Consider the following 16,002-nt stretch of genomic DNA (forward strand, 5'->3'; position numbering starts at 1 on the left):
TTTTTCCAGTGAATAAAAAAAATAAGCACTATAAAGGAAAAAACAAGGTGAGACCCCATGAAGATTAAATTATCACAGGTGAAGTTAAAAAAAGAAAACCGTTTACTGACTTTTGCAACTTTTCTGTGTCTGTTAAAATAACAAAACTCTTTTGGCTGTTTTTAGCTTTTTGCATCGGTGTTGTAGCTTTTGCGTTTGCGTTGCAGCTTTTGCATTTGTGTTTTTGCTTATGCATTTGTGTTTTTACTTTTGCATTTGTGTATTTGCTTTTTGCATTTGTGTTATTGCTTTTGCATTTGTGTTTTTGCTTTTGTATTTGTTTTAAGGACTTTTGCTTGCTTGCTTGTTGTAGATTTTGCATTCCTGTTGTGGCTTTTGCATTTGCGTTTTTGCTTTTGAATTTTTGTTGTGGCTTTTTGCATTTGTGTTTTTGCTTTTGAAATATGTTGTAGCTTTTTGCATTCATGTTGTAGCTTTTGCATTTGTGTTTTTGCTTTTACATTTGTGTCGTAGCTTTTGCTTTTGTGTTTAAGCTTTTGCATTTCTGTTGTGATTTTGCATTTGTGTTTTTGCTTTTGAAATTGTGTTTTTGCTTTTTCATTTGCATTTGATCATTTGCGTTTCTGTTGTGGCTTTTGCATTGTGTGAGCTTTTGCATTTGTTAGTTCTGCTTTTGCATTTGTGTTGTAGCTTTTGCATATGTGTTGAAGCTTTTGCATGTGTGTCGTAGCTTTCGCATCTGTGTTTTAGCTTTTGCGTTTCTGTTGTGGCTTTTGCATTTGTGTGAGCTTTTGAATTCATCTTGCAGCTTTTAGATCTGTGTTGTGGCTTTTGCATTTGTGATGTAGCCTTTTTCATTTGTATTTCTGCTTTTGCATTTGTGTTGGAGCTTTTGCATCTGTATTGTAGCTTTTGCATTTGTATTTTTGCTTTTGCATTCGTGTTGTAGCTTTTGCATTCGTGTTTTTGCTTTTAAATTTGTATTTCTGCTATTTTATTTGTGTTTTTGCTTTTTCATTTGTTTTGTAGCTTTTGCATCTGTATTGTAACTTTGGCATTTCTGTCGTAGCTTTTGCGGTTGTGTTGTGGCAGTTTCATTTTTGTTTTTGCTGTTGCATTTGTGTCGTTACTTTTGCAAATTGTTTGACACCCACCTGCCACTGTAATTTTTGATCCTTTTATATTTAGTAAGATTGTATAATGTTAAGGGTTAGGTTAGGTTTAAATGGATCTAACCCTAACCTAACCCTAACATTTTGTAACATATTATTGGCCAAAGGGTGGCGCTCTAACACACCAATGGGCTGCGTTGCCTCAACTTTCCATGTTTTTACCGGCAGCAAGAGCAGCAACATCAACCCTATTTTACAACCAAAATTTTATAATATTCCTCTTTAAAGCCCCCGAATAATCAAAAGCTCCGATAAGAAGCTCGTGTTGATTCTGGCGCCCCCTGTAGACACTGTGTTTTAATCTGGACTATGACTACAGTTTCATTCAAATGTTGAGTTTTGTACATTTCATCAGCATAAGATAATTCCTACTTGCTTTTCTGACAAAATACACGGTTCAGGTCGGATTTAACGTGCTCCGTCTTCAGTTACACGCTGTTGTGGTTTCAGCCCGTCACATCCACACAAAGGATCCTTTGACTCGAGCAGCAGCGGATAGGTACGGCTTTCATAACAACGAGCTGATGATTGGATATCAAATATTACCCGAGTCAGCTGGAAGCTGCGCTGACGAGCCAAACAGGACACATCGACCCTCTGCCGCCCTTCCTCATCCTTCAGTCCTCATTTAGCTCTCCGACAAGCCGAGTCAGCGTGTACGGACACAAACAGGAAGAGGAATCCTCAGTGGATCACAACTTTTGATGAACTACAGGGGGGGATGTTTCTGATTAAAATCATTTATTTAAAAACTCCACAGGTCAGACTGTTTCCTACACGAGACGTGAAAGTCACGAGGTCGTATTCCTCGTTATGTTTTCTAACTGTACACGTGAGACAAGCAGGAATTTCAGGAAAGTTTTCTGAGATTGTTAAAGACCAGAAATGACCGTTCAGAAAGTGATGATAAACCTGACGGTGACGGTGAGTCCTCTGGCCCACCTTCGCTGATTTCTGTCTTGCATGTTGTGCGAGTCCTCCGCTTCACTCACGCCTCAACGCCAGCGAGAGTGGGATCTGATCCAGACGCAGCACTCACAGTAATTGAGTAATGCCCCTTTCTGAAATGCATCATTAAATTCTCAAAACCACCACATGTTCCTGGACACAGCGGCTCAAAAACTGCAGTCAGCATAACACGCACAATATATCCAACACATCGCTGAGGGCTTTCTTTACCAGGAGGGTTAGGGGCATCTATAAAAAAATAAATCTCAGGTAAAAAAAATATTCATCTCTAAAAAAATCTTGATTTTCATTTCATTCAGCATTAAGTTTGAAATATTTATTCAGTGCACACTTCATCCACTTATTCTGCTCGCAGCTTTCACATCGCTCTCTCCACGATCGTCAGTGCTGAACCTCGACGATCTGAACCACAGTCCTGGAAAACGCAGAAGAGTCCATTTCCTCCCCGCACTGCAGGGCCGCCGCCGCCGCACTGGGCGCCTCCAGGACGTTGTGCAGACGCGATTCGTAGCTGGTGTCGTGCATCCAGGTGCACGGCCTGTGAAGGAGCTCCTTGTCCTGCTCGGCGAGGGACGGGGGGTCGTTGGAGGTCCGGACCAGCCGTGAGAGCAGGTCGCAGTCCCAGTCGGAGTCCGAAGATGACGGACAGACCGCGGCGACGTCGGGGATGAGAGCTGGTTCGATGCACACAGAGGTGGAGAGGGATAACGAGCGCTGAGAGTCTTGACTGGACAGAGATTTGTCGTGAGGGAGGGGAAGCAGAGGGTTGAAAGTCTTAAATTCTGAGAGCGAACATGATGCAGTAACACCCTGAGTTAAAGTGTTCGTATGATTTGGTATCAGAGTGAAATCCTGTACAGCAGGAACAGAAAACATCGTAAACGTCTGTTTTAACGTAAGCGATCCCTGAGTGCACGCTGAGAAGAGTTTCTGGTTCATAGCGGACTGTGACAGAGGACAGGAGCCCTCAGGTTTGGACGTTTCTGTTTCCTCAGATCTATCCGCTTCTGCCGTCCTCCTCCTTTTTCTCCGCCTGGGTTCAGGGCTGGCTGATCTACAGCGCTTTTTGGGGTTTGGAGCGGCCGCTGACGGACAGGGGAGGGAACAGGCAGCAGATTCCCACTCCATGTTTGAGCAAATGATCTCACTCAGTCCCAGCAGAAAGTCTTTGTTTGCTCTTTTTAAGTCTCCTGTCCTCGTAGAAGCCACATTTTCTAAACTGTGCGTTTCACATGCAGCCTCCTCTGCTGCGTCCCGCTGAGGACTGAGGACAGGAGGCTCAGAGTACGGGCTGTGCGGGGTAGAGGACACCTGTGGGCTGAGGATTGGAGGTAAGGAGTAAGGGTCTGTGGATGGGCACGGATCAAGCGGCTGGCTGGTTGATTGGTTGGTTTGTAGTTCAACGTCCAGCACAGGCATGACGGGACTGGGAGGACGCCGGCAGTCTGTGTGAGGAGGGACCGGCTGCAGCTGAGCAGGTGTGAGAGGCTGAGCGTCGAAGGTGTGAGCGTCGAATGACTGCAGGGCCTGTACGGCTTGCTCTGTCTCCACATCGGTCAGAGGCTCCAGTTCACGGACGTCCTCAACGGGCAGAAAACACGGCGCAGGTCTGGGAAGAAAACAAGACATGAAATCAAATCCTCCGTCTAAAACACAAAATAAAAACTTCAGAGCATTACTAGCTAGAGTTTACTCACTGGGTCATTGTTATTCCTGATTGTTCCAGTGGATCAGGGTCGAATCCAGGAAGCATTTCAGCAACGAGCTGGTCCAGCACGCTGTAGTTTGATGGATCCAGCACAAACGCACGGTGCTGATCCGACTGTAAGTGCTGCAGAACCAAACAAGAACAAGCAGGTTTTTCTTTTCTTTCACATTTTCAAAACAAACATTTTCAATTCATCAATCTTAAAATGTCAGTCGTGTGTCTCCAGGTGTTTCTACCTCCTCCATGTTGTTGAAGGGTTGATGACAGCATTCGCAGTAGGACAGGTCCTTTTTGCGCGGTCGCCACGGTGAAGGGGTGCAGCTGAGTGCGGTTTGAGATTTGTCCTGAGCGCTGCTTTCAACTTTCTTTACCCTTCAGAGAAAAAACAACGTTATCACAAAATCCTTTCGAATTAAATTAAAACTGCTTCTGGTACAGTTTTTGGTTAATGTTGCATGAAATAAACAGATGATCGTTAAGGGTGGGAGAAAAAAATCCATTCACGGATGTATCTAGATTTCTTTTTTTTGTTCAATTTTAAATCCTTTATTTCACTCTTTGTCAGAGTATCTGCTAAAATCCTGAGGTTGTTTTCAATACTTTTTAAAGACTTTTTAAAAACCTTTCAAAAAATTTGAAGACTTTATCGCAACTTTGAGTTGTTGTTGACATCCACTCTTTCACGGTTGTACCGTAGTTTGCATTTTTACAGACATGTAGGCTGAGAAGGAATAAAGCTTTGAATTAAATAATTTAACTTATAGCTGGTGTATATACCTGTCAAAATCTTTATTGTTGTATCTTACTGTAACTAGAGTCTTTAAGTATATATTTTATTTTTTTATTTTTATTTTTGTGTTTTTCTACTGACTTCGTCGTTTTCTGCTGTTAACGCAACAATTTCCCAGTAACTCTATTCTATTCTACTCTATTTTAAAACTTTATTGGCCAAATGTTTAACATCCCAATCAGGGGACAGTCGCAAGAAGGAAATAAATATTCATGGATATTTTTGGGGTCAAAGCTTGAATACCTACAAAATTTAATACATCATTAAACCACAATTAAGACTTTTTAAGACCCCCGCGGACACCCTGTTTGTATATGTGCTAGAACGGATAAAAAGTTGCCACTTTTCTCCAGCAGAGGGCGAAATGCCTCTCTCCGACTCACGTGATGTGCATTTTTTTGGCAACTTTGCAGCAAAAGCAAACAGTATAATCGCAAAAAAATGAAATATCTGAGAAACACAATTTGGAGCAACTTAGCAAAACTGAAAAGGAATCCCCAAAAATGGTAAAAGAATCAAATTGCAAGAAAAGCATATCAGCCCAGCTCTAATGATCGTCTTTAATCTTACTCATCAAAACGGTCTGTATCTTTAAAATGTTGGTTTAACAAACCTTGTTTTGGTTTCTTTTTGCCCGCTCTGTTTGTCAAAGAGCGGAGGAGGAGGAGGAGGAGACTCAAAGGGACTGAATCGTCCAGAGTAGCACATCGAGGGGAAGGTCATCGACTGCATGTGCAGAGGTCTGTACTTCCTGGTTATGACATAAAACAAACAAATTACAAAAAAATTATTATCAAATGAAATGAAACACTTCAGCTACAATGAAACAATGCTGCAGTTAAAGAAAGAAAAAGTCTATATTTGAGACCACTCTGTGTTTAAACTGAATCTGATCCCAGACATGTGAGATGAGCCCGGCTGGGCTTATATTCAAATGTTTCAGAGGTCCTGGGTTCAGTTTCTCTCAGCGATGGCCTCTACATCAGCCAGAGCACTTCAATTAACTGAAATGAGAAGGCGAATGAAAAGAGCTGCTCGCACACAGAGGTCCCCCGCAGGAAGAGGCAGCGGAGCCTGCAAAGCCCCATCGAACAGAAACCGTATCCCTGAGAGGTCCGGACCCCTGGGGGGCCGCTCTACTGGGGGGACAGATTGTCACGTTACACAGCGGGACTCCCTCGCCGATTCAATTAAGAAAATCATCTGGGCTGAAATGCATACCTCCAGAGCTGGCTCTGAGTGGGGCAGGGCGGGCGGAAACAGGGGGCAGGTCCCTGGCAGTCATTGTTGGATCACTGTCGTTAAACTTGATGATCAAACTGGATACCAAACAGCCCTGACATGAACCTAAACAGGCATTAAAACTTAATCCACCTGCTGACTTCTAGCTCGTCTAGCTCTTTATTGATAAACTGAGATCAGAGAAGAGGAGAAATGACAGATTCTCTTTATGGCGATGTAAAAGACGCCTCAGGAAAGTGAATTTTTCTGGGGCAGCTGTTGGAAACAAACCCAGCCATGAAAGCCTGACCAAGTGTCGGCTCATCCCCAAACAGAGGGAAGCAAGCTGCTGGTCACGGCTGAGAAAGGTTAGCGTCTCCAGGGTTTTGCAAAGAGCAAAATCAGTGCAACGTGAACAAGCGAACAACCGAACTGCACCAAATAAGATTCAAAATGTACCTGCTCAGGTCTTCAATCTTCAGATAAGGAGACCTCAGAGCTGCAGCTGTTGGTCGAGAAAAGGAGCAAAAAGAAAATTAATTCAGCTGTTCACATAGACGTATATACATAAATGCCTCATTACGTACTGAACCGCGTAGGGCGTCGCCGCCATATTGGATGGGTCTCCTCACTGCATTCCAGCAGCAGACACAAACGGATTGAGCGCTGAGTGATTTATTATGCCGGTATTTTTCGCGCCTACGGTTGCTGCAACGGGCGCAATATTGAGAGCAGATCACTTTCACATGTAAGACTTCACAATAATTTTGTTTTGTTGACCATTTATCATTTTATGTCATTATAACTAACAGTATTGGACTGTCGACAAAATGCTAACAGTAGGAGCTGCTACTCTCTCACTTTATCTGCAGCGTTTTTCTTCTTCTTCACATTTTGAAGATTTCCAGTGACCCTGGCTTGAGGAGGCCCCCGTTTACAGCGTCTTTCCATACAACCACAGCCACACCATGACGACCCCTCCCTGCCCCGACCATCATATCACCTGCCGCTAATGATGTTGTTAATACTCCACCCTTTGTGTATTTTTATGACTCTTTAATACTTTCTTTTTTGTTTTATTTACTATGACAGGGTTCCTACAGCTCAAGGCAAGTTAAATTTAAGAATTTCTAAGACTTTTTTAATGACGTTGGAAATCAAATTTAAAAACAAGTCGACAACGAACCACAATTGAAACAAACAAAACTAACAAACAAAAATTACCTGGGTTAAAGGCAATTTTGACCCAATGTTTATTTTACATACAACGTCAATTTTTACCTTTTTTTAACCCCATTTTTACAACTTTATGCCTATTTTGCCCCCATTCATCTCTTTTGGCCGCTGTCACAACCATTTTTTGAAATTTTTACATGGTTTTTAAAATTTAATTTCAAATTGAATTCTCAATTTTGGTGCCATAATCAATTTCCCTAAGCCACTTTTGGATTTTTTTTTTTGCCAATTTTCCTCATTTTTTTCTCTCTCCAGCCACCCAAGGTAGAACCAAGACATGCATCTGTTTTAAAAGCTTCTGGTGCAACAACATCACCGTTTTGTTAGTTCCACTATAATGATTACGCGATGTTGCCACGAGAGTAAATCAGGAAATTATTCAGAAAAATAGATAAACGTTGCTTAAAATTTCTTTACTTCAAACTAACATAAATCTTACCAATGTGTTCAAATTTTTAAGACTTTTTAAATTTGGATTTAAGACTTTTTAATGCCAATTTAGGCCTTATTTTTAGAATTATGAATTCAATGCCTTTTAAGACTTTTCAAGGATCCGCGGGAACCCTGTATGATATATTTACATTTACAGTTACTGTAATTATACTGCAGCTGCTAGAGTGAAATGACTTTTCTCCCTTTTATAACAAATTATTAATATTACTGTTGTTCTACATATTATCTATTTTTTTTAAATCTTTGTTCTTATAAACATCCATACTTCAGTTTAATTTAATTTCATTATTATTGTGGCTGATGTTGCCATCGTTATTATCAATTTTACTACGATTAAGTAGTAATTAAAAGAAATACTTATTATTATTATTATATTAGAAAATATGTGTGAAGTTGGCACTGTGAATATATAAAAGTAGTATATATGTATGACCACAGAAATGTTGTTGCTCATACGTTTTGACTGTCCATCTCACTGTCCTGTCTCATTGCACGACAAAAAACAGCACAATAACAAGTATTTTAATTTGAAAGAATGTATTAAAATGTGTGACCACATCCTGTATTATTCGTGCATCTCGAAATCGGGTAAAAATTTGCTGAGTTATGCTCATAATAGTTGTGCATTCTACTCCTTTCTCAGTAAAATAAACGCACTGGGGCGGCGTGTGAGACCCATCCAAGATGGCGGCCGGCAGCTATGTCAGCTCCAATAGGCAGTGCCAGTCAATGAGGCGTCTACGTATATCATGTCTATGGCTGTTCAGACATAAACAGTATTTAGGAGATAAAACATCTGTGGTGAACAGAGACTTACCTTTCACAACATGAGCACTTTGTTTACTTCGAGCTCTCTGTGGGGAAAAAGGATCAAAATTAGTCTCATTAAGACTCTGAAATGTTTCATTTGTTCCAATGATTTTCACAAGATTTCAATACAGTTAAACATTTTTGAATCAGCACTTTTTTATGACTGTTTTTTTTTGGACATTTTACCTCTGGCCTCTTCTGTTCAGCTCTGAAGCTCTCTCGAGTGAGCTGTTTCAGATATAAAAGCACATCTGGTACAATATTAAGGAACATCACGGCAAATGTTGTATTTGAGCTGTGCAGAAAACAGAAGCTCTCAGATGGCGCCATCTGCTGTGAGTAGAGGTTCACTGCAACACAGCTGTAACCATGCAAAAACAGGCAAGGGCTTTGCATCAGAGAAACTCAAAAGGATACCATCCGCATGGAGAATCTTCACCCCCCATGACCGAGCATTGGCTAAAACACTGCTCCCTTTCAGGCGTTCCTGAGAGAAGCAAATCAGAAATCAAGAACACAATCCACGACAGCTCAAAGCAAATTACACAACCAATAATCTGAAAAATTCAACTCACATTGTTGCGGATAGCTTTTTCAAGCAAGGCTTTTCCACGGCTGCCACAAACCTGAGGGGAGAAACCAAGAATCCAGATATTATGATGAGAAAACACCAGTTTAAGAGATCATGTCCCCCAGCAAATATCTTCAAGGTTTTATCATGCCAGTGTGTGGGTTTTAATACCATAGGTCTGGGAGTTCCTGGTTGCTGCTTATCACTCCTGGAGGCATGCTCCCGGGTGATCACAGGACTCCTGGTCTTTTCACTCGCCTCCTTTGCCTTGTTATTGGTGTCTGCAGACTTCTGCTCACTTAGACCTTCTTGGCTTCCAGTGACAACAAAGTTCACGTCTTTGTGCAGGAAACCCTCGACTCTCTGAGGACACAAAATCAGTCAGACATCATCAAACCAACGCACATCAAAACCAAGGTTATGATAGTTTTAGATTTGCCATTACAGTTTAGTTTTAATTAGTTTTAGAGCGGGCATTGTAGTTTTTATTTAGTTTTGATTTTTGCAACAAGGCTTAGTTTTAGTTTTTCATACCTTATTAACCAGTTGCAGGATTCAAAAAGAGTAAATATTTTGTCATACTGTTTATTTTCAAGTCCAACATAGCACTCACTGCTCAGTCAATACTGATACTGAACTGTTGGCTGCTGCCTTAAACACATGAAAATAATATAAACTTAATATAAAAAATATAAACATAAACTATATAAAACAACCTACTATGGGCTTAATTAATTAGAAACTTGGACTCTGTAACAATAAAAGTCAGGCTCGCATGAAATTAAACTATTCGTGGCAGCACAGCGCACAGCCAGTCAGTGCAGTAAACAAGCATGTCCCAGTACGTCGCTGTGATGGTGCCGTACGGCGCTGACAACTGCTGAAAACTGTCGTAAAATTGTTTGGGAAAATGTGTGGGATTAATTTAAATCCTAAAAGCTATTAATATTGTCAGAAACAATAACGAAGGAAATTTTGTCTATAATTGCCGTTAGTTTCAGTTAGTTTTGTAAACACAAGATACAGTTTTAGTTCACTTATCTTTTTTTTTCTAGTTTTTATTAGTTTGAGTTAACTGCAATGTATTTTAAATTTTTGTTTTCCTTTTTAGTTTCGTTTTAGTTTAAGGAGACATATCATGCTTGTTTCTCCTTTTCACTATGCCAGACTAGGATGCCTGTAAAGCATTTCTGCCCTCAGTACAAGTCATTTAGTTCCTTCATTGCCCCACAATAGCATTCTCAATATCCTCATTTTAGGCCGTTCTGAAGATCTGGTTGAAACGCTCCGTTTGGAGAATGACCTCCAGTAACCTCGCAACGTCACAGCCCTTTGTGCTCTGATTGGTCAGTTCTATCAGAGGGGTGGAGGGGGTAGAGCCAGGAGGCGGTTTTTGCAGCATGGCAGTATTTACAAAATCGCCATATTGGATGGAGCAGACTGAGCGAGTTTGCTGTTTGCCAAAACTTCACCGTAAGGCATTGATAGCACTAATAAAATGGCAGAGTGTAGGATACGTCCTTTTGTATTGGACCCCGAGTCAGACCCGGACGGTTCTGCAGCTCAGGAGGAAGAAAATCCACCTGGACACAGATCATCTCAGGACGCTTCAGTGTGGTGAGTCAAAGTGGTACTGTAACATGTATAGTTTATATGTTAATACTCGGCTCTTGGTGGGTGTATCCCTCGGTGGCGGTTGTGTGACTAACTGACATCACAGAGGAGGAGCTGCTTTATCAGATTACTCCAATAAAAAGAAAGGATCCTCGTGTCATCACGAAGGTCGAAATCTCGCGGCCAAATGGCAATGACCTATTTTCAGAGGCATCAAATCTCGTTCTAGGATATCAGAAAAAATACAATATCTTATTTTTTGAAAATTCAGGAGGTGAAAGGTCGTGTTTTCAAATTTATCATATGTAAGTATTAAATCAGGGATCAGCATGATATGTCCCCTTTAACCATTATAACCCTCATCAAAACACAAGATGCAATGTGTTTATTAAGTGCACAATAAAGACACATATATCTTTCTTTCTTTGCTGCCCACAATGAATTCCATAGTTATTTTTTTTTTAAAGTAGCCAAGGAAAAAAGAAAATAACAACAATACCATGTAAAAATGTACAAAAATATATCACAACGTAAGGGAATTAAAGGAAGTAGAGAACGCAAATAGACTTTTAAATGTAATAAGTGTCAAACCTACTCCTCCCTGCCAAAGCAAGATAAACTGCACCGCTTCTGTCTTAATGCCAACTCACCCCTCCCAGGAGAGAAATGGCCTCCAAGAGTAGGGCTGTTGCACGCTTCTTCACACTGTCCAGGTAGAAAGTCTTCCCCTCCAGCTTCTTCTGCCCAGGACACAGAGAGCCCAGGAGGCCCTGCTCTTCTGCAGGTTGGGGTTTTTGCATGATCCTGGTGCAGGAAAGGGAACTTTGGAGGAGAACACCAGGATCCTTTTGGAAAAAAGGGAGACGAAAGGCAAGAAATTACAAACCAATTTTGAGTGAAGAGCTTGAGACAGATGAGTATAACACAAGCAAATGTTGGAAATTTTTCAGTGTGTCATATGGCTCACTTTTAGTAGCAAAACTATAAAACATTTTAATCCAGCATGTTTTCTGAAATAAAGCAGCACTTAATAAAAAATAATACCACGTAACCAAACTGTGAAACCAGAATACAACAGTACAAGGCAGCCTCGCCTTAGCATACTACGTAGCATTCAATATGCTGTTGTGTTAGCATTAGCTGACATAGCTAACTTAGCTCTTGTAGGAAATACACAACGCCGAACCATCAAAATATGACAAATTAGTTTAAAAAAAGATGATATTTTATCTGTAAATCCATTCTACGTCGTTGAAGCAACTACAGAGAAAAGTTTTTCACTTACTTTGTGCAAAAATGGCGATAAATAAGCGTTTGCTAATGTACATGAAAGAAGTGCTCGAGAGAGCAACCGCCGCTTTTTAAAAACACTGACGGAGAGACGAGGCTGACGTCAACGTCACTTCCGGCAAAACGCAAGTTTTCAACGGCAACGAAATAAAACAGGTTTTATTTCTGCAATGGGGATAAAAACAGTTTCTTCTCAAGTTAATTACACTTTATAAAGAAAATTAAGCTATTAAATGGTTTAAATTCACATTTATCTGAGCTCTCCCTGCCAAAAAAATAATTCTTCCTGTCTCCAAATAGCTCAACATTAGTCGGATAAACTGATGTTGTTTGCTTCTGCTACTGGATAAACTATTCTTTTACTCATTTTGATCAAATTAGCTTCATAAAACTGCAACCTCTCATTAAAAATGTTACCTTCTTACCCAGTAGGTGGCAGTGTCCCTGCATTTGTCTTAGTGATGAAATTGCACTTGCAATCCAGTACACTAAAAATAAAATATACAGCCTATGATATAGAAATGTAACAAAATAAGTTACAATTTTTGATGGAACTATTAATGTATCAATAATGTGTGTGTGTGTGTAAATGCATCCACAATTGTGTAAAATATTTACAAAAGTGTGTGCAAACTCATAGACTGTGTGAATATCCACTTTGCTTTTGGATTTAAAACGTACTTTGATTTTTTTTCTGTCACAACAAAATTGTAAAATAGAAAATAAATAATATAAACAATATAAATAAAATAATTTTAAAATAAAATGACAAACTACAAGAAATATTATTTAGTTTCTTTATTCAAAACATGCACTTTTGTTTACAAAAATATCTTTCACAAAACACTGGCACAGTGCAAAGGACGAGCCTTGATGGCATTTCAGTTTGAAAATCTGCAAATAAAAGTTGTCTTAACAAAAATGAAGGCTATCCAAAGCCTGAAAAAAATATAAAAAATAAACGCAAGATGCACTGGCTAAATGTTTTTGTGTTGATGACAGAACTTTTGAGTTAAACCTGGAAAAGTTTCGTAACATAAACTGAAAAGAACAGAAGCTTATGGCAAACTTTGCAACAGCTCAACAATAAGACAGTTTGAACAAAATCTTCATCATTCAACTTTTCTAACACTCCCAAAAACCTTTTATCACTCCTTCAAATGGCTGTGTAAAAAAACCAAATGTAAAAGAAAAAAGTGAGTAAAGCATAATAAAACTCTGCATATTTTACAACAATATTGCTTAAAGCTCAGCCCCTGTGTGTTTATTTCAAAAGTAGACAGTGACATCTGTTTTTAGTAAAGGTATAAAGACCTTTTTGAGAAAATAATGCCTCATGTGACGGCTGTTTTGAAGGTGATGTTGAGTCAATGGAGCACTTTGACTGTTTCAGTAAGGCATCACAGGTTACAGCACAGAGTCGTGTGCGTATCCACCAGGAACCATCAACAACACAAACGTTCTGCAGGAACTGTAAACTAAGAACACTGTTAGCAAAACAAAACTATTTCAGGTATTTAAATGAAAACATGAAAAGTATGTAAACCACGGATGCATCAGGGTGTTTCTAACGTAAACGGAAAGATTTCAAAACGTGGAGCAGTGTGTCGGTCAGATCCACTCTGATCCCTTCAGGACTCCGTATTTGCTGCTGCTGGTGCTGCTGCCTCTGTCGGCCTCCGTCTTGCTCGTGGCGTGTTTGGAGGCCGGTCTGTGTTTGCGTTCTCGGTGAGGCTTGCCGTGGTTGTTACTCTGGCTCTGTGGCTGCCCGTCAGCCCCCGGCCTGCTCTGAGGCTCACGGCTGTCCTTGTGAACCCCTCTGGGTCCATCTCCCATCCCGTGTGTGGACAGGTTTTCATCATTATTGGTGTACTGCTGGCGCTCCTCCTGGGCGATGTTCACATGGTTCTGCCTGCACGCCATCTTGGCGTTGCTGAGATCGGTGATGGGCAGAGGCTGTCCTGTTGATACCAGATGAGGCTTCATGGCGATGTTGTACCCAGGTGGAGCTGACGGAGCGCTCCAAGAAAAAGGGTAGCTGCTGTAATCCTCGCCGCTCAGTCCAGCCTCGTTCAGAGCGCCGTGTCCCCGCGTGAGCCCGTACAGCTCGTCGTCAGAGAGCTCGGGCCTGTGAGAGCGGACGATCTCACAGATGGTCCCGATGCCCAGGTGAAGCATCTCCCAGATGTTGAGCGCCAGGCAGAGCAGGGAGACGGTGTACATGATGAGGAGGAAGATGGTTTTCTCAGTGGGGCGTGACACGAAGCAGTCCACGCTGTGGGGGCAGGGCAGGTCTGAGCACACGTAGGACGCAGGAACCGCAAAACCATACAGCGCGTACTGACCACAGAGGAACGCCACCTCCAGCAGGGAGCGGGCCAGGAGCTGGAGCACGTAAATACGCATCAGTCCGTCTGCTTTGATTCGCTGCCGCCCGTCATGACGCACCTTTACCTTCGGTTGTACATCTCCACCGCCCTCCTTCGCCGCTCCTCCTCCGTCGCTCTCCTCAGCCATCTCGTAGATCATCGGGTCTTCCTCTTGGTCGTCCTCAGCCTCTTCGATGCCTCTGTGCTGCCTCCTACCTGACAGATACAGCTTCTTGGACTTCCTCTTTTGATACCCACCCGCTGTACCCGCCTGCTCCTCTGCCCGGGTGATCTTGTTGACAGCATATCCCAGGTACATGAGCGAGGGCGTGGCCACCAGGATGATTTGGAAAACCCAGAAACGGACATGTGAGAGCGGAGCGAAGGCGTCGTAGCAGACGTTCTCACAGCCCGGCTGGCCCGAGTTGCAGACAAACTTGCTCTGCTCATCGTAGTAGATGGACTCGCCTCCCACGGCTGTCAGCACAATGCGGAACACGATGAGGACCGTGAGCCAGATCTTGCCCACGAACGTGGAGTGGTTGTGGATCTCTTCCAGCAGACGAGTCAGGAAACTCCAACTCATGGTACTGGCAGGGAAACTACAGCGAGAGGCAACCTTCACCTCCTGTTACTCCCCTGCAGAAGGAGAAGAAATCATTATTATCAGGAGAAGAAATCAGGCAGCCTCTCTTGAAAAAGAAAAATTTGGATCTCTTGGTTTTGTCCAATTTTATGCCTATTTTCTGTTTTCAAAGAGCTTATGTTTCTAACCGTTTCAGTCTGTTTTTAAGCCTCTTCACAGCTGAAACTGCTCTTTTAAAAGTTTTTTGTTAAATCTGGACTCTGGTAACTGACAGCGTTGTTTGACAAGGTGGATCACACACTCCTCCTCCTCCTAACTAACCATAGACTGTATAAAACATGGACGTAGTCTCCTCGACATCACCCGTCTGTTTCTGAAACGGAAATTGAAGCATATTGGCTATCACGGCCATATTGGGCTTTGCGTAAGCTGTGTCTCTGATTGGGTGAGCTCGGGATCTTAATATCTTCTGAACTGCTGAGTTAGAAAAACATTCACCCCCGATTCAGAAAGGAGACGTTCTTTGAACCAGGTCGTAAATATTCTGCTTTGAAAACAGCTTTTTTGGGCTTGCTCATATTCTCAAACTGGAGGTTGCCGCTCGGGGGTACCCCAGGGGTCAGTTCTGGATCCCTTTTTGTACTCCCTTTTTATACTACCTGTTGGAGCCATAATTTTGTTTTGTCTTCTTCTTGGTTTCTTTTGTTTGTTTGTGTGTTCAAGAACATTTTTTGCATGCAATTTTTTGTTCGGCCAGCAGGTGGTGTTTTAAAGGGATTTAAGAAGCCTGAGTTAATGAGCCAGGTGTGTGGAATGGGAGGCATACAGTTTTCAACCATGGTTTGTTGTAACGGGCGGTGAACGTTTTGGTTGTTTGTTTTATCGTATTTGTTTTCTTTTTGGGAAAATAATAAACAGCGCTCAAAGGAGAATGGTATTGGGTTTTTTCTTGTTTTGATTTCCGTTACTACTTAAACGTGCGTCTGAGAAGTTCTTCCCTTCACATCGAAAAAAATGTAGTCTCATTAGAAGACCCTACACTACCCCTGGGGTCAATTTTTTGTAAGATTTTTTTTTTTCCTGATACCAGTGAGAGTACTCCCTCTTGAGTTCTCACCGACACCAAGTACTGATACTACTAGTACTTTTGATGCATAAAATTTTAACTAACAGTGACAGATAATTTCTAACAAAGACAGCTCAGTCATTCTGC

At 41.6% G+C, this 16,002-nt stretch overlaps 2 protein-coding genes across 2 annotated transcripts; both read right to left on the bottom strand.

Annotated features, from left to right (window-relative positions):
• Positions 1–1,916: 1,916 nt before the first annotated feature.
• On the bottom strand, positions 1,917–11,914 carry dbf4b (DBF4B-CDC7 kinase regulatory subunit). Its single transcript, XM_074662575.1, has 12 exons — positions 11,830–11,914; positions 11,195–11,389; positions 9,102–9,293; positions 8,935–8,985; positions 8,777–8,846; positions 8,546–8,610; positions 8,367–8,403; positions 6,320–6,365; positions 5,253–5,390; positions 4,086–4,221; positions 3,839–3,972; positions 1,917–3,750 (listed from the first exon to the last, which is right to left on the bottom strand). The coding sequence occupies exons 2-12, from the start codon at positions 11,342–11,344 to the stop codon at positions 2,523–2,525; spliced, it is 2,247 nt and encodes a 748-aa protein (XP_074518676.1). The 5' UTR covers positions 11,345–11,389; positions 11,830–11,914; the 3' UTR covers positions 1,917–2,522.
• Positions 11,915–13,096: 1,182 nt separating this feature from the next.
• On the bottom strand, positions 13,097–14,831 carry LOC141785094 (gap junction gamma-1 protein-like). Its single transcript, XM_074663224.1, has one exon. It carries the CDS (start codon positions 14,787–14,789, stop codon positions 13,446–13,448), a length of 1,344 nt encoding a protein of 447 aa, XP_074519325.1. The 5' UTR covers positions 14,790–14,831; the 3' UTR covers positions 13,097–13,445.
• Positions 14,832–16,002: the final 1,171 nt, after the last annotated feature.

Source organism: Halichoeres trimaculatus, unplaced genomic scaffold, assembly GCF_033239565.1.
Source record: "Halichoeres trimaculatus isolate MK-OKI-2021-1 unplaced genomic scaffold, fHalTri1.1 fHalTri1_scaffold_23, whole genome shotgun sequence".
Taxonomy (NCBI): domain Eukaryota; kingdom Metazoa; phylum Chordata; class Actinopteri; order Labriformes; family Labridae; genus Halichoeres; species Halichoeres trimaculatus.